We start from the raw sequence: 27,307 nt of genomic DNA, 5'->3' as shown, positions 1-27,307 counted from the left end.
GTGGAAGAGTATGTGTATCTTTCAGGGATGTAGGTGTAGGTTTTTAGTGTGACATTGGTGTGCAGATACCCTTGCCTGCCATGTGTGCCCACGTGTGTGCATGACTGAGGCTGTAACTACCGGGAATCCCGTGTCTTTTTCCGCCTATAAATGGTTATTTTGCCATCTGTAGGGATGTGCGTGCATATCTGTGGGGGTCCGAGTAGAGGACGTGAGGTTTTACGTGGGTTTGGAGCTCTGTAGGTGTCTGTGCTTTCTTCTCTGAGTACAGGTGTAAAAACAGTTGTGTGGGGTGCACATCTGTAAATGAGGGCAATTAGGGGTTGTGACGGTGTGCCTGATGGCAGGGGCGGGGGGTGCGGGTGTCGTGATGTCAGTAAGGCTGGATCTAAGTCTGAGTGTGCATACTTGTTTTTCAACGAGGATGTGTATTTACATGTGTCTCTCCAGGCTCAGTTTGTGTGTGGAGAAGGGGGCTGGAGGCTGAGTGTCCACTTGTGTGTGTGTATTGTGGAGTGTTAGTATGTGTAAGCCTCTACATTTGAGGCTGAGGGTTTTGTGTGTGTAGAGGCTGTGGCTCCCAGCTGCATGCCTGGGCTCCCCTGCCTTGCCCACCTCTCTAGCAGTAGAACCCTACAGAAGGTGAGGTGTGCATGAGCCTGGATGGCTCAGCAAATCCCAAAGGGAATGGGGATATCCCAGGCAATCCCTCCTAGGAGAACTGAGGGCAACAGCTGCCCCCTCCCCCCCCCACACACACCAAGTAACTCCCCATCCCCCACCCAACCCAGTCCCATTCAGCCCTTAGGAGCCAGTCTACTCTGGTTGTTAGGGAGCAGAGGCATTTGTGCAGGTGTGGATGGATGGACGCCTTGTATTCCTGTAAGTGGTGTGAACAGATAATCGTTTGCATCAGTATGTACACAGACGCACCAGGAGTGGGACTACATCAGCAGAGTACAATGTGCGACTTTATATGGAATCCATCTCGGTCCGAAGTGTGACCATGGGTCCCTCTTGTACCTGCGAGTAGGGCTGTGCCTAAGGGCCGTGGGTGCCCCCTGAGGGAGGGGCGGTAGTGAGAGCTGAGTGGAAGTGGGGGTGGGGGGGGGCTGATGCCTTTGTATGTCAGCTGTCTGAGTCTCTGTCAGCAGCTCTGAGGTTCTGTGTGTCTATATGTCTGTGTGTGTGTGTCTCTGGGTCGCTGCCTCGCTGTGTGTGTCTCGCTCTGCCTTGGCGGGGAGGGGATTGGTCACGCATGACTCATCTTGAACCGAGCGGGGCTCCAGCGGCAGGGCGGCCGCCGCCGCAGCTGGAGGGGGAGGAGGACGAGGAGGAGGGAGAGGAGGAGGAGGACTACCAGGAGGGGGAGGAGGAGGAGAAGGAGGGGGCGGGGGCCTCTCCAAGTTTGTCGGGACCTTCTTCCGAGGCAGCGGCGGCAGCAGCCAGGGAGGCCGGGGCTGCGCGCGGGCCGGGGGCGGGGGCTGGGGCCGGGCCCGGGGCGGTGGGGCCGGCGCCTCCGCTCTCTTCCAGCTCCTGCTTCAGCCTCTGCTCCCGCTGCGGCCGTGGCCCCTCTCGGCGCGGCTCTCCGCGCTGCGTGCCCGCCGAGCCCGCCGCTCCCCGGCCCATGTACTGGAAGCATGAGAACGCCGCCCCGGCGCTGCCCGAGGGCTGCCGGCTGCCGGCCGAGGGCGGCCCCGCCACCGACCAGGTGAGCAAGCGAGCGAGTGGGCGAGCGGCCCGGGCCACCGTCGGGCAGGGGCCGGGACCCCGCCGGGCCGGGCCGGGTGGCGGGCGGCCGCGGGGAGGAGGGGTTCGGGGGTGCGCCTGTGAGTGTGTGTATGTGAGTGTGTGAGCGCGCGCGAGCGCGGAGGGGGGGTCGCGGAAAGCGGGAACACATTATGCAAATGTTGGAGGAATTTCTCAAAAAGCGATTTAGCAAAGACACAGGCGAATCAAGAGGAGGCGAGGCGGGTATTGTCCGTCTGAATAGGCGCTGATAGCGCCGATGCGCCGGGGGTTGTGCTGGCGCAACGCTGAGAATCCCGACGCGGGGCCGGTCCCGGGCGCGCCGAGGGGCTGGACGGTGCTTTTTCCTCTTCTTGGACGCCTCTGTTTTCTCTTTTTGGTCCCATTTCCCCCCGGACTGCGCCCCCATTTTGCTCGGGGCTTCCCTCGGACTGGCCCTCGAAAGGCGCCTGAATTCCTGTCAATATCGCCGCATCAATTTCGCAGCGCGCGCTGGGCTAGCGAGCTGATGCTCCCAGCGCTCCGGGTTTTATTTTCCTCAAACGCCCCCCCATCTCCTTTTTATTTTCTTTCTTTCTCTCTTTTCTCCTTTTTGCATTTTGTGTCGAGAGGAGGAGAAGGGAGCGAGGAAGGGGGGTGGGTGGAGGGAGAAAAAATTCGATTTTTAATTACTACCATTAAAAAATCAAATTTGCAATTCTTTGGGCGGCCTGATGGATCTCACTGATTGACAGTTGGAATTGACACTCTGGCTACCTCTTATCTTGGGCATTCACGACAATTTCTAATTGCAGGTAGTTTGTGTGTGTGCGCGTGTTTTTTTTCCCCCTCAGAGGCTTGGATTGCAAGGGAACTAAGCGATTACTTCAAGAGCCACGGGTTAAGTGCAGGGAGAGGGGGAGAGAGAGGGAAAAAATCCAATCCAAATTCAAATTGCTTCATTAGAGAGACACCGCTTTTGTGGGGAAGGGCTTTAAATGCCCACTACAAAGTTAAGACTCATTGTTCCGCGCCGGTTTATATAACAGGCGCGGGGAGGCGCTGGGCTCAGGCTGCGCGGAGGCAGTTCTGCAGCCGCCGCCGCCTGAGTTCCCTCCCCCTCCCCCAGGTGATGGCCCAGCCAGGGTCCGGCTGCAAAGCGACCACCCGCTGCCTTGAAGGGACCGCGCCGCCCGCCATGGTGAGTTCGTTCGGCCCTGCCTTCGCTCCCCGGTCCGCGGGCTGCCCGGCCCTGGGGACCTTGACCGGCTTTCCGGCCCCGAACCGCTGCCCATGCGCCGGGGGACTGCGGGAAGGCGCCGCCCCTCTCTGAGCCTCGGTTTTCCGGCCGGAAATGTAGACTTTAACCGTCCCCAGCACCCAGGACGCGCGGGTTAAAAGTTGGGGCCGTCCCTTCCTCTCCAATAGGCCCTTCCATTCCTATCCTGCAGCCCATGGAACGGTGTCTCGGGAGAATTTCGTTGTCAATTGATGCGCTGGGGCCCCAGATTGGTCTCCGAGGCAGCAACAACGCTGGGCACCCGGCTGGGCGCTCAGCTCAGCGCGCGGTTCTCCCTCTCTCCCCGACTGCAGGCTCAGTCGGACGCTGAGGCCCTGGCAGGCGCTCTGGACAAGGACGAGGGCCGGGCCTCCCCCTGCACACCCAGCACGCCATCTGTCTGCTCACCGCCTTCCGCCGCTTCCTCCGTGCCGTCCGCGGGCAAGAACATCTGCTCCAGCTGCGGCCTTGAGATCCTGGACCGGTATCTGCTCAAGGTGAGACGCGGGCGGGGTGTTGCGTGTGTGTTGGCGGGGTGTGGGTTGCATCCCTGAGGACCGCAACGCCGGCGTCAGGTCCACTAGATTCCTAATCCTGGCTCAGCCGCTGCCTGACAGTGCGGCTTTGGGCAAATCTTAGCGTTTCTCTGCATCCCCGGTTTCCGTCTGAAAAATGGGAAGAGTGTAATTCTACCTTCCTAAGCTTCCTTGTTACAGAAGAAAGTAGCGAAGTCATACACACCTTCAGACCTCCAGCTACAGTATCTGCAAATGGGGCCGGGGAGGCTGGGGCCGGGCGTGAAAAGAGGCCCGCTCTGAGCCGTCCCCCACCTCCGCCCCCTCCCCAGGTCAACAACCTCATCTGGCACGTGCGGTGCCTCGAGTGCTCCGTGTGTCGTACGTCGCTGAGGCAGCAGAACAGCTGCTACATCAAGAACAAGGAAATCTTCTGCAAGATGGACTACTTCAGGTAGGCTGCGGCCGCCGGGACAGCAGTGTCGCCGCAGGCAGGCCCCCGGCGCGCGCGGAGGACTCCTTGGCGGCGCGTGGTCTCTGGCGGCGCGTGGTCTCTGGCGCCGAAGCCCCGGCCCCGAGTGCACTCCCTGCGCGCCGCGCCGGCTCAGCCCGCCCGCTCTCGGCGCCCCGAACGAGGAGCTCCAGGCCGCGCGCCGGTGCCGGCACAGGTCCGGGCCCGCGACCCGCCTCCGGCTCCTGCGGGCCACTCGGTTTTGGTCGCGTCTCTGGCTCCGTCTCGGGTCTTGCAGAGTGTCTGGCTCCCGTTCCGACCCAAGCGCCTCGGTCGAGCTCTGACATCCTGGGCGCGCGCCCCGACCCGCTCCGATCCCGGCCGCGATCTGGCTGCACCTCCAGGGCGCTCCAGCTCTGGGTTCCACCCCACTCGGACTCGGCCGTGCCGGCGTCTTTCCCGGCCGACCTCGAGCTGGGCTCCAGTCTCCTGCTCCGGCTCTGCCTTTGACTCCTCCGTGGGTCTGGGTCTGGTCGGGCCCCAAGCACTAGCCTCGCAGCTCTCAGATCCCGTCCCATACCCAAACGCTTCGTCCTAAGCCCCTGTCTCCGGCTCCGGCTCAACTCAGACTCCGGCGTCGCTCCGAGTGTCGCATTTCGAGTCTGGGGTCCTGCCCGGATCCCGGGCGCCTGTTTAAGTCTCTGGTTCCTCGTCGTTTCGGTCCGGGCTTCAGCGTCGGTCGGGTCCAGGCTCTGACTCTGAGCCGCCGCGGGAACAGGAAGGGGGAGAGTCGGGCCCAGCAACCAGGGCCCCGAGTAGGATTACCCTGGGCTCTCCGCGCTGCAGAGCCGCGGGCCTGCAGCTCTCGACAGCAGCCAGGCTCACCCTCCCGCCGCGCCGCCGCATCTCCGCCGTCTGCGAGCGCCTGGCTCCTGACCGCGGGCTCAGGCCTGACCTGGTCACGGGGTCGAGGTCACTGAGGGGTCAGGGGCACAGCGGCCGCTGGCCTGATCCTGGCGGGAAGCTGAACCTGACCTGAGGACGGAGCCACCAGGCCTACAGAGTCCCAGAGAGTGGAGTGGGACTGGTTCTTGGGAGGGATGCTTGTTCCCAAGGGCTTTGTCAGGAAGTGGAGAAAGCTAGTCCCCTATAACCAGCGTGTAACCCACAGACATCCTTCCCATCCTTGCCTCTGCAGAGGCCTTGGCTTCAGTTTTCCTAGAAAGACCCCTGGCCCAGAAGGCCCCTGAGAGTCAAGGAAAGTGGTGGGGAGGTAATGCCTGCCCCCTTACCTCTGGCTCTGAGTCTTCTGGCACTTGGAAAGAGAGGATCTTGAGACTAGGGTGAAGCTTGCAGTGTTTGGGGCTGGAGTGCTCCGGGAAACCCTAGGAAGCGTGGTTTCAGAAGTGGACTCTTCTTTTGTGTGTGGGTGTGCAACACGGTGCACCTGGGGTGTGCATGGCGGGCGGGGGTGGTCTACCAGGGCCTGGGACTCAGCATGCCAGGAGTGTCTGTGTGTCTGCGTTGTCTGGATCTGTGCAGTGGCACTGGAGGAATGTGTCACTGAACAAGGTCAGGGGTATGAGGACAGTGCATGTCTTCCTTTATGACAAGTATTTGTCTTTTAGTTTGTCTGCGAGTGTCAAGAGTGTGTGTCTCCGTGTGAATGTTGGGACTTCGTGTGTGTGTGTGTGTGTGTGTGAGCACATGTGTGCAAGGTAGTAGGGACAAGATTACATCTGGACAGGGACTGTCCATTCTGAGATCCAGTCGCTCCTACTCCACTTCTCCTTCTCCCCTGAGGGGGCATTCCTGCTTAAGGCCTTAACCCTGGCATCGAGCAGCCAAGGGAGTGATATGCATGCGGATTTGTGGATGTGGACTGCCACGTGTGTGCGTCAGAGGGGGTTACCATCGCCGAGTGGGCCTGGCTTTCTCCACTGTCCCACCTGACTATGGACTGGCCGGGGCAGGACATAGAGGTTAGAGTCCCTGTCTTGCCACCTCCCTGCTCTATGCCTGCCTTCGTTTGGTTAAAACAAAACAAAACAAAACAAACAAGAAAAACCAACAACCAAGCCAGCTGCTGTTTTAGGGCTCATTGGGCTCATCAGCTAGCCAGGGACAGGGCTCCAGCCTGAGGAACCCAGCAGGATGATATCTCGGCCTCCCTCTTTAGAGCAGCCCTCTCCTGGCCCTCCTGGTGACGGTGGACCTGGCAGCTTCCTCCCTGCTTCTTCAGCCTCAGCTCATGCCCAGGCTGGACTGAGCCTCCTTGGATGCTGTGCTTTACTAGACCTTCAAGGATTAGTCAAAATTTAGATCCTGATCCCACTGTTCAGAGCCTCGCTGGCTCTGGAGTCCCCCTTCCCACTGCGGTGCGGTGGAGGATGGGAGCTGTAGCTATTGTGGGGACAGGCAGTCATTGGGCTCTATCAGGCCAACACTGAATCACTGTGTGACCTTGGGCAAGTGACTACATCTCTCTGCCCTCAGTGTCCTACTTCCAGGGTTGTCTGTCTAAGCTGCCAAGGAGGCCAGTGTAGGGAGGAAGGCTCAGTAGGGTCTCCCTAAATGGCAGGTGCTATGGATGCCTCGATTGTCACCACTGTCGCCTTTGGCAGAGTGGCTGCTGGGCACAATCCCCTGATGGCATTTCCTCTGGCAGTTTGAGGAGCAGGGCTTGCCTGGAGGGATGGGACCAGGCCATTTCTAGGCGGTGGGTTCTGAGCGCTAATCTTTTTCCAGTGACAAAAGCCCAAAAGCAAAACTAAAACAGATTTTTGGTTACGAAAATGGACAGGATAAAAGCTCACATTCCCTGGAATTAGGGAAGAATTGTGGCTCTCCTGAACATTTCTACCCCAGCCAGTTCTCCCTGCAGGCATAACCCATCCCTGGCAGCCCCACCTGTAACAAAAATAATAAAACCCACAAAAAGGGAAAGAAAAAGCCGTGGAGCGCCAGGCGGGGACTATTGTCTGCTCTCAGCAGCAGCCCAGGCTCTGGGTGGCTGCCGCAAAGGAGCTCTTCCTGGGGAAAGCATGAATGGTGGCGTGGGAGGCAGAGTTCCCCCTCAAGAGCCGGGGCTCAGGGAGAGGCCATGCACTGAGTTTCTCTAGACCTCTGTTTTCTGAAGCCCAAGGTCAAGGGTCTGGTGGGATACGGACTGGAGCATTCTGCTCTAGGAGAGGCCCAGATCTCCCAATAGGGCAGGGGGAGGAAGGAAGTGGCCAAGACCTCATGGAGGGGCCACCAAGGGGCTTCCATGGTCCTCCGGCCTCTGGTCTTATCCCTCAGGGAAGGGTTTCTCCTCTGTTCCATCTCTCATCTTGCCCCTCCTTGACACCATTCTGTAGACCCACAGTCTCCCTGGGCAGAGCCTGGTGTTGGTGGCTCAGGAAGTTAGAAGTTAGGAAGGCCCTCCAAACTCACCAGGGAGGGAGGCTGCAGAGCATGGGGGTGATGCCCTTCGCAAGACTGCTCGGCCTCTCTGCTTCAGTTTCTCCAACTCTCCTTCCAAAGAGGGACCTCACCAGCCCCTGTGGGTTCATCCAGATTCCTGATAACCCTCACTCCCTGAGTCCTAGCAGACCACCGGGGAAAATATGATATTGCTTTTAATTTCTTCACTTTTTTGGTTAAGACCATTTTTCTTTCTATTTTCTTCCAAAAAGTGAAGAAAAGTCCTGGGGGGGGGGATAATGCTCCTTCCTGGGCCATTCATATCTCCACTGCCCTCAGCAACCACAGCCTCAGACAGCTTCCTCCCACCCACTGACCTGCAGCTGCTGCCCCCCAAACAGGGCATGGACTGATCTGCAGTGCCTCCCCCTTCAGCCCCCCCCCAAGTATCACATCCATTGTATGGTTGGGGAGACTGATGCCCTGGGGGAGAGGAAAGTGGAGCCCCAAGGTCACTCGGTGAGAGAGTGTAAGAGGGGCTGGACAGGGGCGAGGATACTGTTCACCAGAATGTATAGAGCTCTTCTCAAGCCAGGAACTGCGTGAACTCCTGGAGTGCTTTCTCATTGAATCCTCAGGTCCACCCTGTGATTACCATATTGTCATAATCCCCTCATTGTAGGATGGGAAACTGAGGTCCTCAGAGGTGAGGTCATGCAGCTAGTAAGTGGCAGAGCCTAGGTCAGCCCCATGGCCACCTGACTCCACTATCCCTGTGTCTAAACACTCAGCACTGTTCTTTTATAGGTGAGATATGTCAGCAGCAGCTCTCTACAAGGTGAGGTCCGTGGAATGGCAAAGACCCTTCTCTCCTGGCCCTGAGGTTCCCTGCTCGGTTTCATTGGCTTCACACAACGAGCCCCAGCTCTGTGCTCTGGTGTGTGCCTCTCCCTGGGGGGGGTCGTGGGAGCACCGGGACAGGAGTGACCTTCTCCGAGGCTGTGACTAGATCAAGTTTGTCAGGATCAGGTAACCATGGTCCCTGGCCCTCTTGCCTTCAGCCCATTGGAGTGGGGAGTAAAGGGTTAACTACTGCTCCTGGCGTGGATACGGGTGGGGTTCAGAGAGTGTCCTGGGCTGGGCCACCGGGCAGCCGGCTGAAGTTCCTGTCCCCTGCTTGGCCCATGTGACTTAGGGCAAGCCCTCAGCCTTCTCTGGCCTTCCTCCTAGAGCCCAAGCTCCAACCGCGGGCTCCAGCGGGAGAACCCCACCCCCTCCCCCAGAGCGAGGGTCCCCAGGGAGGCTCAGAGCTGGGAATCGGCCCCCCACCGCGGCAGAGAGCGGCCCAGCAGCCGCCAGCTGTTGGGGGACAGATGTTGGGGGAGCGGAGAAAGGAGTTCTGGGGAGGGGCCTCAGGCCGAGACCTCCGAGGCGTGGGGCGTTTTAACCTCATAATTGCTGGTTCTGTTTTTTCTGGCTTCTCCTCCTGAGAGTTTGCCTAGAAAGAAAGGAACAGAGGGGATAGGAAGGGCTCCACCTCCAATCCACCTTGTTGGCCTCTTAGAATCTCCCTAAGGCCCTCAAGTGAGTGTTCTGAACGCAAAATCCATGAATTCTGCTATGAGTTTCCGCACTTCGAAACTAACTTTGGTCTTCCCATCGGAGTATAGCTCCGGGTATCTTAATAAGGGGGAAAGGAGTCCTAGTGAAACTCCGAAAGGCTCTTTCGTTGAGGCTCATTCATCCCACAAATTATAACTGAGCACCAGCTCGGTGTCCAGAGGAAGTAGGCTGGGAGAGTGAGCTTGACCTGGTCAGGGGCCCACAGCTCCCTCCGCACGACCTCGAGTACCCAGATATCTCTGTTCCCTACTCAGGGGAGAGAGGGTAAGGAGATGCACGATGGCCACCCCACTCCTTTCAGCAGCTGCCAGGATGCTCAGCGTCTGTCGGACACCTCTCCACGCCCAAAGCGTGTCTGTCCTTTGCGCCTTTACGCCAAGGCGCGCGCCGGGATCCAGGGAGGGGCGCGCACAAGGCTGGGGGTGGAGGGGCGGTAGCCGCGCCCCCTAATCCCTTTGGCGCTCCCTTCGCAGCTCCCGAACACCCCATTCTTGAAGTTTCGTTGTCTCGCCGCCGATTTCGCTGCTTCCGGAATCCGGCGGCTCGGGCCTCGCAGCCCGCCTGAGAAGGAGTCTATCGGTTTGTCAGAGAGCCTCGATCCGTAAGCCTCCTCGTGCCCCCTTGTTTGTGCCACTGACCCCTGCCCTGGGTGGAGGATACGTTTCAGAAGCGGCCTGCAAACGCATCCAACACTGCATAATGACCCCCTCACCCCCATCCAAGGATCCATTGCAAAGGTGATTTCGTTGACTGGGACGAACCACGGCCGAGCGCGGGGAGATCCTAGGGCTGGGGACAGCTCTTGTCATTTGCGTGACACGTGGAGGGTGAGAAAGTTGCTGAGAGATAACTCGGGGGTCCGCTTGGGAGCAAGGAGTGTACAATGTACAGTGTAGGGGAAGAAGGCGCCCAGGCGTCTCTGACTTGTGGAGCGGGAAGATCAGGGGTGCGCGGGGAGTCTTGGACTCACCTCTGGCAAAGGACAAGGAATCTCGCACAGCCGAGCGCGAGGACCCGGGGTCGCGTACTCTGGCGCAGCTCACCGGTCGTGGCGCACGGAGACCACGAGTTGGAGACGCAGTCGCTCTCACCTGGCCTCTGAAGGCCGGGACCTTCCCTTCCCTGGCTCTCCCCTCTCCCTGGGAACGCACTGCCCGCCTTCCCGAATCTGCTGGGCCTCAAGCCCTGCGCACGGGACTTTCGGGACCCGTGGCCGGGAGTCGGGACGCGACGGGGTCAGACCAGGCCGTTTCCAGTTAATACACCTGGGATCCAGCCCTTATCATCGCCCGCCCTGCTGCTTCCGCAGGTTCTAGGTTCCTTTTGCGCTTCAGAGCGGACCTTGCCACGCTCTTTGTGGTCTTGGGCAAGTCACTTGTCCGCTCTGAACCTCCGATTCCACGTGTGCAAAATGGGTGCCAGAGTCTCCACCTCACGCGGTTGCGGGAAGCCGAGGGCGTGCAGCGAAGACGTTGCGCCCAGGAAAGCTGGATCGCTCTATCTGCCCTGCCCTCGGCTGGCCGCTCCCCCCTCTCCAAGGCCAGAAAGCGCTCCTGGTCCTCGTACAACCAGTCGGGCAGCGGAACTCCGGGTCCGCCCCTCGGCGAGAGTAGGCAGGGGTGGGCTAAGCGGTTTCCTCTCCTCTTTACGGAGGGATTGGGAAAGAAACCGCGGGCTGTACTAGGCTGTCCCCTGGGGAAGCCGAGTTTCCGAGGTCCGGAACCGCCTCAGTTTAGGGGGCGGTGGACCCAGCAGAGGCTCGCGGCGCAGCCTGGCTGAGCAAACCGCACTGCCAGCGGCAGGGTGTCCTTGCGCTCCTGGTCAGCGGCGGTGGCGCTGGAGTTAGGTCTGGAGCCGGGGCGGGCCGAGGCCTCCGCGCTCCCGCATTCGGTTTAACCCAATACCGTTTATTCAATTGACGGTTGCTTGCCTTTGCCAAGGCAGGCGAGGCTGTAACCAGAGCGCATTTGCTCGGCTGGTTTCTGCACACATTCACAGGCATTTCCGAGTGCTCCTCCGGGTGGAAGTGTGCCGGCCCTGGGGACACAGAGGCAGATCTTCTCCGTCCTCTCCCAGGGATACAGCACAGCGGGTGGGAGGGAGAGCGGAAGAATCTGACATTTTTGAATCCGCCTGACCAACGCTGCCAGCCTGGTGCTGGAACTGGGGGACTCTGCAAAGGCCTGGGCTGGGAAGGTGCTTCAGGCTGGGCCACAGAGACCTGGCACTGACCTTTCATCGTGGCTGCCTGGGACTCCTGCTTGTGTGCGATGGGGAAAGTAAGGGAGGAGATGAGACTAAGAGGTTGTGGTCTGCCGGTCTGCCAGGCTTTGTAAACGCCAAGGATCTTGCACCAGATCCTGAGGGTAGAGTGGAGTCACCAAAGGATTTTAAGCAGGGCAGGACAGGCTTCACTGCGCATGCTGGAAACTTTGCTGTGGCCACTGTGTGGAGGAATGGTTGTTGGCCGGGTGGTGCTGGCAACAGAGCAGGGCAGGGCAGATTCTAGCCTAGGAGGACAGCAGTGGCTCTGGAGAGGACAGGGATCCCAAAGATACTTAGGAAAAAGAACCAACATTGCCAGATGATTGGTTAGACGTGGGATTGAGGTGAGGGAGGAGTGCGTGGTTTAGGTTTCTAAGCTTGAGGGGCTGGGTGAGTGGTGGCATCATTCCCTGAAATAGAGTGTGCACCAGAGGAAACTGAAGGTTGGGACAGGGTCACAGGATGAGTCATCTACTTAAAGAACAAACCTTCCCTGGTGCTCAGGGGTCAGGCCTTGCGCTGACTTCTGGGACAGGGTAAACCAGACTCTGCTGCTTCCTGGAGGGGCTCCCAGTCTGCTAGTGGAGGCAGGCACTCCCAAATAGCCACACTACAAATGCAGGGTGGGGGGGAGGGGGAGATGGGGAAAGGGCCTAACAGGGAAGGCTTAAGGGGGAGGGGACATTTGATCTGGGCCTTTTGTTTGTTTGTTTGTCTTTTTAACATTTACTGTTGGAATGTCCTGGGGTTCCGGAGTCTGGGACTGGCTGGGTACTTAATAGACTGCAAAGTACGAAGCAGTGGTCTCTGCTGTTGTCACTTCCCTTGGCTCAGGCCAGGGAAAGTGAGAACTCAGAGGGGTTAAACAATTTGCTCAAGGGCACAAAGCCAGTAAGTGCATATCCATCTATGCTTCCAAGAAACCCTGAGCATCGCTACAGTTTATTCATCTTGGGTTTCTACCCTTGCAAGCTGTGTGACCTTGTGCAAGTTACTTCAACTCTCTGGTCCCCATTTTCCTCATCTGCAAAATGAAGATGAATTGGGATAATCAACATAAAACACTTGGCATCTTGCTGGGCATGTGGTATGGGCTCAAAAACTTGCATGTTATTATGTTATTCCATTTTCCCCAACACGATATATTTTAGTGAACAGATTATTTATGTACAAATGTAAGGGATTGTTGTAGAAAATTTGGAAAACTCAGAAAAGCACCAAGAAGAAAATAAAAACCACCCACCAGCTCACCTTCAGAGTGAGCTGGTGTCTGCAGGGGTGTGGGGTATCGGGCGGATCCAGGCAAAGGGAAAATTGTGGGTGAACAAAGGCCAGGAGGCAGGGTGCTGGCGGGCCACTGGGATTTGGGGGGAAAGGGGAGCCTGTCTGAGCCTCGCCACCCCCCTTTCCTGTCCCGGTGTCCCGCAGCCGATTTGGGACCAAGTGTGCACGGTGCGGTCGACAGATCTATGCCAGCGACTGGGTGCGGCGGGCACGCGGCAATGCCTACCATCTGGCCTGCTTCGCTTGCTTTTCGTGCAAGCGCCAGCTGTCCACGGGCGAAGAGTTTGGCCTGGTCGAGGAGAAGGTGCTGTGCCGCATCCACTACGACACCATGATCGAGAACCTCAAGAGGGCCGCCGAGAACGGTACCCAACCCGCCCCACCCAGCACCCTGCCACACCTCTGTGCCCAGCCCTCTCCCACCCCACCCTAGCACTGCAGGAACTGACCACACTCCTCTAGGAGCAGGTGCTCCCTTTACCACTTGGAGACTGCGTAGGTGTGGGGCTGCGCACGGAGCATGCGCTTTGGGCTCCACCGTTTTCCTGGGAGTAGGAAGTCACAGTCCGTCTTTGCAACTGTTTCCTCATCTGTAAAATGGAGCTAATGAGAAGACACCTTCTCAAAGACAGAGGAGCTGATGTGTTGTAAAGCCAGGGGGATCCTCAATGAACCCTAGATATGATTCTCATAATGTGGCAGCCTACTCCTCCTTTGGCCAGCTCTGAGGACTCATCCCCTCTGGCTGCCTGGACCTGGCCGTGGGCCAGTCCTGGAGAGATGATTCCACTCTGTTCTCCCAACTCCAGTGTCAGCAGCTCCAAGCCAGAGGTTTGGGGGTGGGGGTTTCATCCTGGACTGTAAGGAAAAAGGCCTTTGAGTCTGGAGACATGAGCTCTAGTTTTGCTTCTGGGAAACGTATGAAGTTTCCTTTCTTCTCTGGACCTCAGTCTCCTCATCTGTGTAAGATAGTTGGTGAACTAGAAAGATCCCTAAATCTCTTCTGGCTCCAATACTGCATCTCCCCAAGACACAAAGGCCAACAGACAGGATTCACATCTTCAGGGACTGTGCGGGCTGAGTCACGGGTGGGTTGGTGGTTAGAAAGGGGTAGGAATGGAGGTTAGGCTGAGGGCAGCGTCAGGGACCCTTTCCATAATTTTCCTGTCTGGGTCTTTGGAGGCTGCTAACCTCTGTAATGTGGATTATTCTGTGTAATCCTTATAAAAACCCTAAGAAGTAGCTGGTGTGTCCCCATTTTACAGATGAGGAAACAGGCAGAGGTTATCTGCAGTATGTGATTTGCCAAAGGTTACATCCTAGCATGTTGACTTGACTCCAAAGCCCAGGCTTTAAACCACCATACCATACCACCCCATTCCCAAGCTCCAGGGACCCTTAATTAGACTTCATTAAACAAGGGAGGCTGCTGGGATGTGGCTGCCCCTATAAGTTTCATTTCCCCATTGAAAAAACGGCACACCAATCCTTGTCCTGCTTGCTCTCCTAGGGGACATTAATATCACAAAATATCTATCCCATCCTCAGGGCCTCTCGGGAGGTGTATGGACCGCCCTGCCTCAATTTCTAGCCTGGGAACTAGTCAGGAATTTCTAGAACGTTCCAGACCATGGCCAAACCAAGGCCATCACTTTCTTCTGCCAGAATCAGGCCTAAGTGGCCTAGGTGGGAAGCAAGTGAGGCTGGGGTTGTATGAAGTTACCTGCGGTGGTGGCTAAGTCAGCAGTGTCACTGGGATGGATTCCCAGGAGTCAGGGCTCCCCCTATCCCATGGCCCATCAGCGACACCCTTTCATATCTGGACCAATCAGGACCACCCCTAGCCACAGCCTTGCCAGTTACACTCTCGCTCTCACCTCTAGGCCGACTCCAGACTCCTACCATGCAGGGGAGCTTGAAGGCGTGGGTCTCAGATCTCCTTTACTGAGCAGCCCTCGGTTTGGGTTACTGTTTTACTCTTATTTTATTTATTTATTATTTAAAAAAAAATTTTAAGTAGGCTCCATGCCTAACATGGGGCTTGAACTCAAGACCCCGAGATTAAGAGTCACATGCTTTACCAACTGAGCCAGCCAGGTACCCCTGCTGTTTTACTTTTAAGTTTAAACACACACCCTTCCATCATAGAAAACTTAGAAAAGATGGTTAAGCAAAAAGAAGAAAATAAATATCACTTTAAAGGTTACCACCTCTTCTATTTTAGTATCTATCTTCCCAGATTTTTTTCTCTGTATATATGGTGGTGTGTTTGGTTTTCCCCCCAACATAATGTTTTTCCTAATTCAAAAAAATTATAACTGATTGTGAACAGTGGTGGAATTACAGGTGATTTTTATTTTCTTCTTTGTGCTTATCTGAATTTTCTGAGTTTTTGATAAGGAGCATGTATTACCTAGAAGAATGAGGTATTAAAAATAAAATGGGAATGTACTTAGTGCGATTGTAAAAGTAATATAAGTGGAAAGAGAATGGCTAACATATGCTCCAGTTAACAAAATGAAACCTTAGAGAAATAAAGTGACATATGATTGTTGTAAAAACCTCAAAAGTTGCAGAAATATTGAAAGTAGAGTCTCCGTAAGCGCCCTCCTCAGAAGTAACCACTGCTAGCACCTAGGTGTATATCCTTTCAACCCTTTTTGCTTCTATACATTTTTACAAAATTAGAATCTGCTCACGTCTTACCTCCACCAGCTTTTGGTTTCCCCAGTTTCACTAAGAGGGGTCCAGTTTGGGGGGCTAGGGTCAGCCAGCTGTAAGCCACTAGGTGAGAAAGGTCCTGGGCAGGGACTTTCTTCTCTTTGAGCCTGTTTCTTTCCTCTGCTGGAAAATGGGGCTGTGAGACAGACACAAAGGACACACGGAAAGAGCAGTGTCTGGTACGGAGCAAACAGTCAGAAATGACAGCCCCTTTTCTAAAGACAGAGCTCAGGGACTAGGACTCTGGGATCCCCGCTCCCAGCCAACTCCACTCCTGACCCTTCCAGGGACCAGCTGCCCCCACCCCCGTCCTTTCCAGGATGCCACTAGAAGAGATGGGGACGCGTGGTCAGCCACTTCTGTCACCCCCAGGGAACGGCCTCACGCTGGAGGGGGCAGTGCCCTCGGAACAGGACAGTCAGCCCAAACCGGCCAAGCGCGCGCGGACTTCCTTCACCGCCGAGCAGTTGCAGGTACCCGGGCAGGCCGCGAGTGGCCGGGGGTGTGGGCGGGCCCTAGAGTTAGGCGGGGCCGAGAGGGCCTCTGGCTCCGCCCCTTCTGCCCGGACCCGCGGGTGCCGGGGAGGGGCCGTAGCTGTGTGGGGCGTGGCCTCCGGGCCGGATCCTCTCTGATTGGGCCGGGGTCTGGGAGACCTCCGCGCGTTCCTGCCTCACTGCCCCTTTTGCTCACCGCAGGTTATGCAGGCGCAGTTCGCGCAGGACAACAACCCCGACGCACAGACGCTGCAGAAGCTTGCGGACATGACGGGCCTCAGCCGGAGGGTCATCCAGGTGGGGCCGAGGGAGGGCGGAGCCTTCGGGGAGGGGCGGGGCCTAGGGGCCGGGGGCGGACCCTCCAGCGCGTGTGCGGGGCTCGTGAGCCGCAGGCCCGGGCGCACGTGGCCGCCCTTCCGCAAGACGCGACGAAGCAGTCCAGCCTGGGGTCTCCCGGCGGCGCGTCCGACCGTTTCCCGCAAGGCTGAGGCTGCTGAGGCTGTCGTTCCAGGTGTGGTTTCAAAACTGCCGGGCGCGTCATAAAAAGCACACACCACAGCATCCCGTGCCGCCCTCCGGAGCGCCGCCGTCCCGCCTCCCTTCCGCACTGTCCGACGACATCCACTACTCCCCATTCAGCAGCCCCGAGCGGGCGCGCATGGTCACCCTGCACGGCTACATTGAGAGTAAGTGACCGCAACACCGAGGCCGCCGGGCCTGCGGGCGAGGGGGGCACGCAGGAGCGCGCGCGGGAGGCGGAGGCGTGGGGAGGCCTTTCGGAGCCTGGTGGGTGAAGACGTGGGGTCTGCAGTTCCTCGGACCTAGGGGTTGGGGAGAGGGGCTAAGCTCCCGGTCTCTGCCTTAGTGAGACGGGACCCTTTGTAGAGAAAAGCCATTCGGGTATTCAAAAAATACTTTCCAAGTACCCACTATGTGTGCCAGGGCCCAGGGACTAGGGAGAGAACAGGATGGCTAAAGTCTTTGCCTTTTGGTGGAACCTGCGTCCTGGTGAGAGAGACAACATGGCACGATAACCAGACAGATGAGAGCATGGTTTTAATCGTGATGATTGCTATAGGAAAGGAGCTGGATGCAAGCTCGTGGAGATGCCGCCTTTCAGCAAGCTGAGACTGGAAGGATGGGTAGGACCTAGTGAGACACAAGGAGAGTGGAGGTAGAAGTGCGGGGTAGCAGAGCTGCTGAATGCAGGCAGGCCATAGCCCAGAAAGCATGGTGGCATGGGTGCGTCTGGGGTTGCAGAAGAAGGCCAGTGTGGCAGGAGTGTCCCGAGCTGGGAGGCTGTGGGCAAATTAGCTACCCCTCATGAATTTCAGTATCCTCATCTGTAAACTGGGACATTAATAATGCCTACTCCACTCATGTGCTCAGTAAATACTCTTTGAGCGCTTTCTGTGCTAAGCACTGGAATACAATGGAGAACACAGCAGACCAAAGTCTGTGTGCTCCTGGGGCTCACATTCCAGAGTGGGACATGGGTGGAGAGGCAATCACCTAAGAAAGGAGGAAGGGGATGGCATGTCAATGGGGACTGGATGCCATGGGGATGATGGAGTAGGTCACGGTGGAGTGCCCTTTGAGCAGGAGCCTGGAGCAGAGAGGAAGGTAGGCTTGTGGATTTCCGGGGGAATGAACATCTGGTGATTCTGCTACTGAGCAGGTGCTTATTCCCTTTGAGCTTGTTTGTCTCCTCAAAGCTGGGTGTGACCAGAAAAGTAGAAGTAGCCACAATATAACCATGAACATGAATCCTCCCTTCTCCGGCTCCAAGTAAAAGGGAAAGAGAAGGGGGAGGGTTTACTGAGCCCCTGCCATGGGCCAGACACTACGCTAAGCATGTGTGTAAACATCACACATCACTATTTCATTGTACAGGTGACGAAACCAAGGGTCCACAGTAAGTCAGTGGGAGCCAGTATTCCTTAATGGTTGACTGTGGGCTTTGGCGTGAGACTGTGGGGCTTCTGATCCCAGCCCTGCCACTTACTAGCTATGTGCCATCGGGCAAGCTTCTTAGCTTCCCTGAAAACCGATTTTGTCATCTGTAAAAATGAGGACAATAAGAGTACTTCTCTCAGAGCAGTGTGTGAGCCTCAGAAGAGATCACTGACGTCAAGTCTCCAGCATTCGGTCGATGCTGGATAAATGTTAGCTGCTCCGGTAATGGTGGTGCTGGTGGTTCTGGCTGGTACGGCTGGGTGTGCAGAGTCCTGCCTACAGCACCCGGCAGCCAGTTGGAAACTATGTCTCTTTGCCGTTTCACTTCTGAACCATCTGCTCTGTAGGAGGGACTTTTCTTCCTTTCTTTTCTAAACGCTGACTTATGTTCAGGCTGCACAGAGCCCACTGAACATCTCGTTCATCTGTTAAAGGCGCCAAAGACCAGAGGCTCTCTAGGTACCAGGAGTCTGGGCTGCCAGCTAGCGCTTGCTGTGGAATTAGTAATGGATCTCGGTGACCCCCTTGGGAGTGTGGCCATGGCCTCCAGAGTCATGCCTAGAGATGTCTTGGATGCTCAGAGAAGGGGCTGCGGGTGCCCTTTCCTCTTGCCGATGGAAAGCGTGGGGCAGGACGTGTTGAGGGTGCTTGGACCTGCCGCCTCTTGCTGCATGACTGGAGGACACCTCAGCAGTTTGCTTAGCAGTTAACTAAAGTCACACGATTGAGTTTCCTGGGGCCCTAGAGCTTGGAATCTGAATAAGAAGCTTTGGAACCAGACCCCAGAAAGATGCACGTACACACAGTTTTCAGTGTAATCCCACGCTGTTCATGGACTCCTCGAACGCCCCAGGTTAAGAATCCCCAGTCTTCTACAATTGCTTTATTCTACCCGTGAGGGAACTGTGGCTCAGAAAGGCACGGTAACTTGTCTTAAGTTACATATTAATTGTAAGTGTCTGTACAGGGCTCTCCCCTGCGCCCATGTGACCAAAGAAAAAGAAGGATAGGGATGAGAGAAGCCATAGACTTCTCCACTGTAGTGGTAAAGCTTCGAAACATGAGAGATTTGTGTCAGCTATCTGGACGGATTTTCCCCTGCAGTGTTAGATGTTGGATAAGATACAGAGATTCATACAACAGATATTCCAAGAGTACCTGCTAGGTGTCATGCCTCGTTCTAGGTACTGGAAATCCATGACGCTCTAGAGTCTGGAAGACAAACAAAAATCCCTGCGCCCATTGCAGCTTGTATTCTAGTTGGCAGAGACAGATAATGCCAAGTCAACAGTAACAAATATACAGTAAGTCAGAGGCTGGGAAGTGCTAAGGAGGAAGAATAGAGCTGGGAAGGAGGGCAGGGAGGGGAGGGGTGAGTGTTAGCGTTGGGCTGCAGTTATAAATAAATAGGGTGGCCAGGGACAGCATCATTAAGGCGACATACAAGTGCAGGGTCCTCTAGGAGGCATAGGGTGAAGGCTGAGTGATACCTGGGAGATAAGAAGGTAGAGGGCATCAAGTGAAGATGCTAATAACGGGGTACAGCTTTGCATGTCGGTGTTAAATACATATTTGTTTGGGAGTGTTTATCAGTGAGCTGGGCAATTATCACATAGCACTTTATAGATTATAAAGATTTTTACATAGGGCGTTACAACCAACTCAGTTGAAGTTTTGCCCAAGGCCACACACAGCCTGTAAGTGGCCAAGGTGAAACCGGTCCCAGGGCTGCAGCCTGCTGAGCACGGGGCGGATGGGCTCCTGCATGGAGGCTGCAGGACGGGCTCCAAGGCATCCTCTCGTCCACAGGTCAGGTACAGTGCGGGCAGGTGCACTGCCGGCTGCCTTACACCGCACCCCCCGTCCACCTCAAAGCCGATATGGATGGGCCGCTCTCCAACCGGGGTGAGAAGGTAAATGGAGCCAGGCTGGGTATGGTGGGGGAGAGCCTTCCTGCCAGGGATGGGTTTCTGGCAGGCACCATGCTGCTCCGTGGCAGACCCTCTCTGCCCAGAATACGCCAGCCCCCACCTTGCCCCCTAGGCAGTCGCTCGAGCAGTGTGTTCTATGGGCACGGCCACTCCAAAGGCCTCCTTGTAGCCCACCCCCACCAATACTTGGCCTTTTTTCCCCCTAGATTTGTGAATTTAGTTACTTTGCTCACATTTGTGGTTCCAGGAAAGGCTCCTACCGTACCACCCTGCATCCCACCCTGTCCCCCGCTCTTCCTCCTTTCTCATTTTTATCCCTGGCTGCTGAGTGAGTGCCCCTATCTGCTGGGGCCCCAGGGTAGCAGGTCAGCAGGGGACTTTGGTCAATTGGCAGGGCATCCTTTGGGGAAGTGGGATCTCTGGTTACCTCAAGCATCAGGACTGAACATCCGGAAGGGTGCTTAGACATCCCCCCTGGCCAGTGGCCTGAAAGCTTTGTTTTTAAGTACGGGCACCTTTAAACATTTCCCCCCCACAACCCATAAAACAGATAAAAGTGGGGTGAACTGCTCCAGGTGAAACCACAGAGTGTGTAGGACACCCTTCTCCCTCTCGGTGCCAAGACGCCTCTCAGTTAGCCTTCCAAACCTCTGTCCTAGGACAACCTCTCATTTTAGGAGCGGAGAAATTGAGGCACAGCTTGCTCTGGGTGCCAGAGCCTGGATGGGAACCTGTGTACTTCCTTATCCGTTCAGCTGACATTTGCTATGTACTGACTTCGCTCGGCAGCCCCGAGTCAGTGGCCAGGAACACAGAGATGAGGAGAGCAGGGTTCTTGCTCTGTGGGGGCCAGTCTGGAGGAGGACACACAACAGAAACAGAATCACAACACAGTGTGATGAGACTGAAGGGGGAGCCCAGGGCGCTGGAGAGCTGGGGCCAGCCCAGGAGAGACACAAGGAGGACTCTCCGGAGGAGGGCAGTGCCTGCGCGCAGGCCTGAAGGCTGAATGAGTTCGTCAGGGAGAGCGTGAGCCACCTCGGCTCCCAGGGAACCCTGAGCAGTCCAACAGGGCTGGCGCACAGGCTTGGGAGGAACGGTGAGAGAGGTGGGGAGCTCAGGGCTGCCAGGTGGAGGAGTCTGGACTTTGTCCTGGGGCAGTGGGGAGGACTTGGAGGCCTCTTTTTTTCTTTTATTTTGCTTATTTATTTTTAAGGATTTTATATTTTAAGTCATCTCTACACCCAGCTCACAACCCTGAGATCAAGAGTCTCACGCTTTACCAACTGAGCCAGCCTGGGGCCCCTATTTTATTTTATTTTATTTTATTATTTATTTTTCTAGTTTTATTGAATGGAGACCTCTTTTGGAAACATCGCTGTAGCAGGCCTCAGGGAGGCAGGGAGCCCCAGGAGTCAGCAGGGCCAGGAAGACTGGGTCAGTTCCTTCCAGCTGGAAGGGCCTCCAGGGGCCTTCCAGGCCAGCAGAGCCCAGTCTTGGTATGCCTTGGAATCACCTGGGCAGCTTGTAAAGAAGCTGATTCCACAGCTTCACCCATAGAGAGTCTGCTGGGGAGGCTCGGGGTGGGGAACCACTCCCGCAGGACACCTCTGCTTATCCTGAATGAGCCCCTGCTGTGTGTCCGGCTCCGTGCTGGGCACCACGGGCCAGGGACGTGCTGCAGACAGCCTAGGTGCGCGGATGGGTGTATAAGTCAACGGTAGTGGGCAGGTCCGGTGGTGGGTGAGCGTCCCCAGGGACACCCGCCAAGATTGTCCTCTCACAGCAAGAGCTGCTGTTGCCCCAGCAACACCTCCATTCACAGCAGGGGCTTTACACACTTTGTCTGATGGCTTCCAAGCACTTTGTGGGTGCGGGGATGGCCGTCCTCATGGTAAAGATAAGGAAATTGAGGCTCAGAGAGGTGACATGACCTGCGCAGGGATGCCTCGAGTCTGTTGCGCTTCGAAGTCCATACCGGTCACTTGTTTGGGGCAGCACTTTACAGTTTACACAGTGCCCTCTCTGACCTCACCCTTCACAGCCTCCCTGGGAGGGTGATTCTGATTGACTCCATGTCCCACCCACTGAAACCTGGGCTCAGGGCAGTGCTCACCAGCGTCACACTGGGAGTGTGGGTAGAGCTGGCCTCCGTCCCAGGACTGCCCGCCTCGGAGCTGCCACTCTCCTCTGGGAGGGCACTTGTCCCGTCAGACCTGGCGCAGGCCCTGCAGAGGCGAGCTGGCACCGTCCCTGTCCTCAAGGAGCATGCGGCTTAGAGCAGGAGGTGAGCAGGGTGACAGAGCAGTTGAGGACCCAGAAGAGGGGGTGATGCGCTCTAAGGGAGAAGCAGGGAAGGGGAAGATGGGCGTTCCATGTCAAGAGAAGAGCGTGTGCAAAGGCCCAGAGGCATAGAGGAGCCTGGGTCTGAGGGACCACGGGGTGATTAGCGTGTCCGAGGCCCAAGGAGGTGGCAGGAGTCACACAGTGAAGGGCCTGGACCATGGAGCGAGAGGCTTAGGCTTTATGTGCAGGGCAGCGGGAGCCTTGGAAATGTTTAGGGCTGGGCTCAGCACTTGGACCCGAGCCTTGTCTCCTGGTTACTCAGCTAAGCTTGTGGTTATGTCTGGTTCAGTCTGAAGGATGAGCCAGTCTTGGGTCTGGCAGCTTTTGCCGTAGAAGCTTTCTGGCCCCTGGGTTTGGCGAGTTTTCTCTTGCTGGGCCTCGTCCCCAGCTTCACATCCAGCAGCTCTGGAGGAAAAAAAAAGTTTCTCCCTCCTTCATGACCTCCCACCCTCTCACTGTCAGTTCTTCCTGCCAGCTCCTGGGGACCTTTTCTGTCCACCTCTTGCCAAACACACGAGGCCTGGGGGGTTGTGTGTGATCAGCGTAAGACTGTATGGACTTTCTCCCAAATCCCTCCAGCCCTGAGTGGCCGAGCTGTGAGGAGACTCAGTACCCCTGCAGCAGGCTCCTGAACCCACCCAAGACCAGCACTGGTCTGGCCAGGAGGACAGGGCTCTGAGCATTCGCAGGGAGCGCCCCCTGACTCCGCCACATCGTCATTTGGCCACACGTGCCTGAAAGTTTCCAGAACCGCCTTTCTCTTTGGTCATGTCCCCTGATTCCACAATTTCAGAGCTTGGAAATCAGGACTATACTGTCACTGATCAGACAGAGAGACTGAGGCCCACAGCGGGTAGGGTCTTACCCGATTTATCTCTCCCGAGAAAGCTGGTCTTAGTAAGAGCCCAAAGCCAGGCATCGCAGCGGTCAGAGAAGAGCGGTGCCCAAGGTCGGGTGAGACGGTGTGGTGTGAGCTCTGGAGTCAGGCAGACTCCGAATCCCAGCTCTGCCCCCTTCTCACTGTGAGACCTGGGAACACACTCCACTTCTCTGAGCCTCCATTCCCACACCCACAAAATGGAGGTAACAGCGGTTGCCAACCCCAAAGGTTGTTGCTGGGAGTAAACGCACTAACGCGTGGGAAGCATTCAGCGCAGTGCGCGGCACCCAGAATGCGCTCCGTAGACGCTGGGTATTACAGTTATGCTTATGGAGGTCGTCAGCCCTGCGCTCCTCCAGCCTCTCCTCAGAGCAAGCAATCTGGGCAAGGAACATTCCTGATCAGAACATGGAGCAGCCATACGGCCATGCCCACTGGATGTCCCTGGACCCCCTGATATGTTACTGTGACAAAGCACCTCCCATTGACCCGCCAGCCAGTAACCCTTGACCTGAGCTGCAGGGAGTCGGCTGTGTGGGGGGCAATGAGAAGTCGGTCCGGTGCTTCAGGTGGAAGAGGGCGAGGGAAAGGGGCAGGCGGTTCCTGATTGCCCACGGTGTGTCACCTGGCTGCCTTTCGGCTTTGTGAAGATCGAGTGAAGTGTTTGGCCCACTGCCCGGGGTGTAGTGAGCATTGGCGGCGACTGTCCTGGTGGCTCGTGGAGGCAGAGGCAATGTGTTACAACAAAGAGAGCTTAGTCTGGGGCGAGGCCTGGGTCCACCTCCTCCTAGCCGTGTGAACCCGGGCCTACTGATGTTCACCTCTCTGGGCCTCAGTGCCCTCCCTGTAAAATGGGCATAATGGTGGGACACCCTCACGGGGCTGACGTAAGTAAAGCACTTCACACGGGGCTGGGCGCCGGGCGCAGTGCCCCACAGATGTGTGCTGCTGCTCTCGGATCTCACTCAAGCCGCCCCATTCTGAGAGAGAGGTTTGGTCATCCCCGCTTTACGGATGAGGGAACAGGCTCAGAGAGGTGCGGTGAGCTGCCCAGGGTCTCACAGCAAGGAAGTGGCAGAAGTAGGATTTGAACCCAGATCCGGGCTCTGAGTGACCCTCATTCTCCATGCCTTCAAGGACCTCTGGGGAGGGGGACCACCCGGTGCGACAGGCCCCCAACTCAGCCGCCTCCTGCGCCCTCCTCTCCGCAGGTCATCCTTTTTCAGTACTAACGCTGCCGGCCCTGGTGCATCTGTCCGCGGGCACCCCACCACTGCCCCGCAGCCGCTGAAAGCCGGGCTCCGAGCCACTGCCAGGGATCCACCCGCTCCACACCCACCCCTCACCCGCCGTCCCGACCGCCACCAGCCGGGCCCCCGGGCCTGGCCTTCCCTTCTCCTGCTGACAACCAGAACCTGCCAAGAGCACTGCGGGGTCCTCCTCTCGGAAGGCAGAGCTCCCTGAAATTTGGAATCAGGGTGAAAACAACGGCCTGTTTTTCCATTTAGACAGGAGTCATCTTCCACTTAAGCTGATTACAATAGCAAAAGGCCAAATCGAATCGTGCAACGCCAGCAGCCTTCTAATTTACAGGTTTTCTTCCCATATCGGCCTTTATTTACCACTTCCTCGCAACCATCTCTGAATTCTGAATAGCCGACAACCCCCAATGTTATCCACTCTTTTGTCTGGAAAACTCTACAGTGTTTGTGGGATGTCCCCAAAGGAAAGCTATGTTCTAATTTTATCATTTCCATCTGTCTGGTTATGTCAAGTTAATTCAGAGAGAGAAGAGACACTGACCAACCCTGAGAGGCCCAACAGGGCAGAGATGGAGGCCTGCCCAGACCAAGAGGCAGGGGGACAGGCAGGGGCTGGGGCGGGGGGGTGGCTGAGACTCCCACTGGAGAAGGATGTGGCATGCTGGGCTGGGGGAGGTGTGTACAGGGGGAGACTCTGTTCCTACCTAGTTATCCAGCATATATACAGGAGACATGGCAGAGATGCTGTTGGATATGCATGACGGCATTTCTGAATGCTTGCGAGGGTTAGAATCGGAACCCTCGTTGGCTCCTTGGCGACTCCTGATAGGGTTGCTTGGGCCACGTCTCCCTTGGAGGGGCCGCTCCTGGGGGGAGCTGGAGGAACAGAGCCCAGGGAAATGGCAGTAAGAATGCTAATTCTGGACCCATCTCTGAGTAGAGAGGGGGTGCCTGCTGCCTAGGTGACTGTGCCAAGCCCAGGATTCCAGGGGGGCACTTGGGGGCTTCCCCACCAGGCCTGTGCGGAGCCAGCCCCACCCACTCAGGAGAGTGGAGGCCAGACACAGCTGTGCTCACATCCACCCTATTCTGCTGCAATTCTTCCACCCCAAACAAAAGGGCTTGGGCTGCACAAGACCATGATTTATGTTTTCAGGGGACGCCCATTTGTCCCAGGCTTATCCTGTAATTTCAGAATTACTTGGTGTCCTGATGCATTTCCCACTAGAGGCTGCTAGTAAGTATGTTCTAGCCCAGGTCCTCCCTCCTGCTTCGGTCAGCCTGATACATGGCTTTGGGAAGGAGACTCTAGGATGGGGAAAGCTCGTTCTGCTGTCCCTCCTTTCGCCTGTGGTCGACATCGCCGATTGATTGTATCACTCTCAGAGTCTGGATCAGGTTTCGGAATCCAAATGCTTGAAGTTGGCACTTAGAACGAAAACCTATATGCCTGTCTTGCTCTGGGACCTGGAGAAGGGCGAGGCACGGGTATAGCCCAAGAAGGGAACCTGCTTCCTTTCCCTTCCAAAGACAGTTCCAGGGGACTCAGGGCCAAGAGAAGGTAGCCCCAGAATGCGGCCAGCGCAGCTCGGTTCAGAGCTCACGCAGTGAAGGGCTTGTCCCGGGCCCTGCACAGGGTGCCGATGTTCACAAGAGGAGCTCGGGCCTGAGCCCTGGTGACTGGGGAGCTCTCGTGTTTCCTTTGATTGTTTGCTCCTGATGACCGAAGCCCCGAGCACAGCCATGTGGTAAGTGGCCAGCCGAACCCTGCCCAGGGTCGCCTAGTACCCGCTCTGCCTTGAGCCTTCCCCCAGGGTCTGTTCCTTGCGTGGATCACGTGGTTGTAGCATGTTGCCATTCAGACATGTCTCCACTAGCCTGTTAGAGCAGCCTGGGAACGCACAGGCCACCAAGACTATTTATTTAAATCCAAAACAGAGGGAGAAAACACACACACGGAAAAAAAATTGTAAGCACTTTTTTTTGTAAAACCAATGTCTGTTTTGTTACATACCTTTCATGTTGTGCTTTGTAAATGTCCTATTTGTGTAATAAATAAAGTTAATGCAAGTAGAAGTGCGGGCACTTAAATCCAGAACACGATGGGATTCCGTTTCTTTCCTGCTCTCTGCTGAAGGGCTCTGGCCCCTGGCACCCGAGGGTTCTGGGCCGCTAGACAGTGCGGTTCCCCTTCCCGGACAATTGGTACTACTTCCCAGTTAGTCATCTGTGCGCTGCCAAGGCACGACGGTGAGTTTCTTCTCCAATCTGATCTTTGTAGGCAGGCAGGCTGGCTACTGTGCTCCTTGTCACTCTCCAGCAAACACTTTCCGCTGGGCCCCATGCTGGCTCTGCAGACTTGGAGAAGAGCCCAGCCCACCAGCCCTAGAGGAGCTCTCAGTCTGGCCAATGCTATAACAACAGAAGGATCCCTCCTACACGCTGTGGGGGCCGGAGAGCAGGACAGAATAGGTGCAAAAGAGGAGATGTTGGGGGGCCAGGGAGGGGAAGCACAGGGAAGCCTGTTTGGAAGATGCAGGAGAATTTGGTCCGGGGAAGTAAAGGGGAATATGGGACGGGAAGCAGGGAGACAAGGAGACAAGCCTCCAGTTTTGACTCATACTGGGTCTCCTACTGGGCATCATTGGGTTCCAGAGCCACCACACAATCTGGGGAGTGAGAACATCTTTCTGCTCGTTGGCCACTTTTCTTTTAGCAGCAGAACTGTTGGTTCAAGCCAAAGCTCTCGATGAGGGGAGTGGAGTGGCCCTGCCTGGCCCTAAACAGAGTTGCTTATAAACCTCAGCTCAGGGTGTACATGGTCCTCACCCCTGCAGGGCCCTGTCTTTATTTTATTAGTTCTTTCATCCGCCATCCCCGGCCTCATCTCTGCCCTTCCCCTTTCCATTCTTCCAATCCACTTATCAAATATTGATTTAGATATATGTGTATCTTTCAAAAATTAGTTTAGTTTAATTGTGTGTGTGTGCTTCTTTACATGAGTGTGCCTTCTGTTTTCAAAGCACGGTTTGGAAACCCCTGTGGAGCTCAACCCTATCATTCTACAGAGGTGACTGTTGCCCTGGAGGGGAGAGGTAACCCCCCAGGATCCCTCCATGGAGCAGCTGAGTGTGCTATGGCCACCCTCTGACTCCTAACTCTGCCTA

The 27,307-nt window shown here is 56.4% G+C and overlaps 1 protein-coding gene across 3 annotated transcripts; it reads left to right on the top strand.

Annotated features, from left to right (window-relative positions):
• The first annotated feature begins 1,514 nt into the window (after positions 1-1,514).
• On the top strand, positions 1,515-26,210 carry LHX6 (LIM homeobox 6). Of its 3 annotated transcripts, XM_026513902.4 has the most exons (10): positions 1,515-1,711; positions 2,858-2,929; positions 3,322-3,504; positions 3,855-3,976; positions 12,695-12,915; positions 15,644-15,744; positions 15,967-16,062; positions 16,277-16,451; positions 19,531-19,634; positions 24,090-26,210. In XM_026513902.4, exons 1-10 carry the CDS (start codon positions 1,628-1,630, stop codon positions 24,108-24,110), a joined length of 1,179 nt encoding a protein of 392 aa, XP_026369687.1. In that variant the 5' UTR covers positions 1,515-1,627; the 3' UTR covers positions 24,111-26,210. The 3 variants fall into 3 exon arrangements, with proteins under 3 accessions (XP_026369687.1, XP_026369688.1, XP_048079410.1); XM_026513903.4 differs by lacking the exon at positions 19,531-19,634; XM_048223453.2 differs by lacking the exons at positions 1,515-1,711; positions 19,531-19,634 and adding an exon at positions 1,944-2,059.
• The last annotated feature ends 1,097 nt before the right edge of the window (positions 26,211-27,307 follow it).

The sequence above is a fragment of the Ursus arctos genome, unplaced genomic scaffold (assembly GCF_023065955.2).
Source record: "Ursus arctos isolate Adak ecotype North America unplaced genomic scaffold, UrsArc2.0 scaffold_18, whole genome shotgun sequence".
NCBI classification, from domain to species: domain Eukaryota; kingdom Metazoa; phylum Chordata; class Mammalia; order Carnivora; family Ursidae; genus Ursus; species Ursus arctos.
This window is presented reverse-complemented; position numbering and strand designations above follow the sequence as displayed.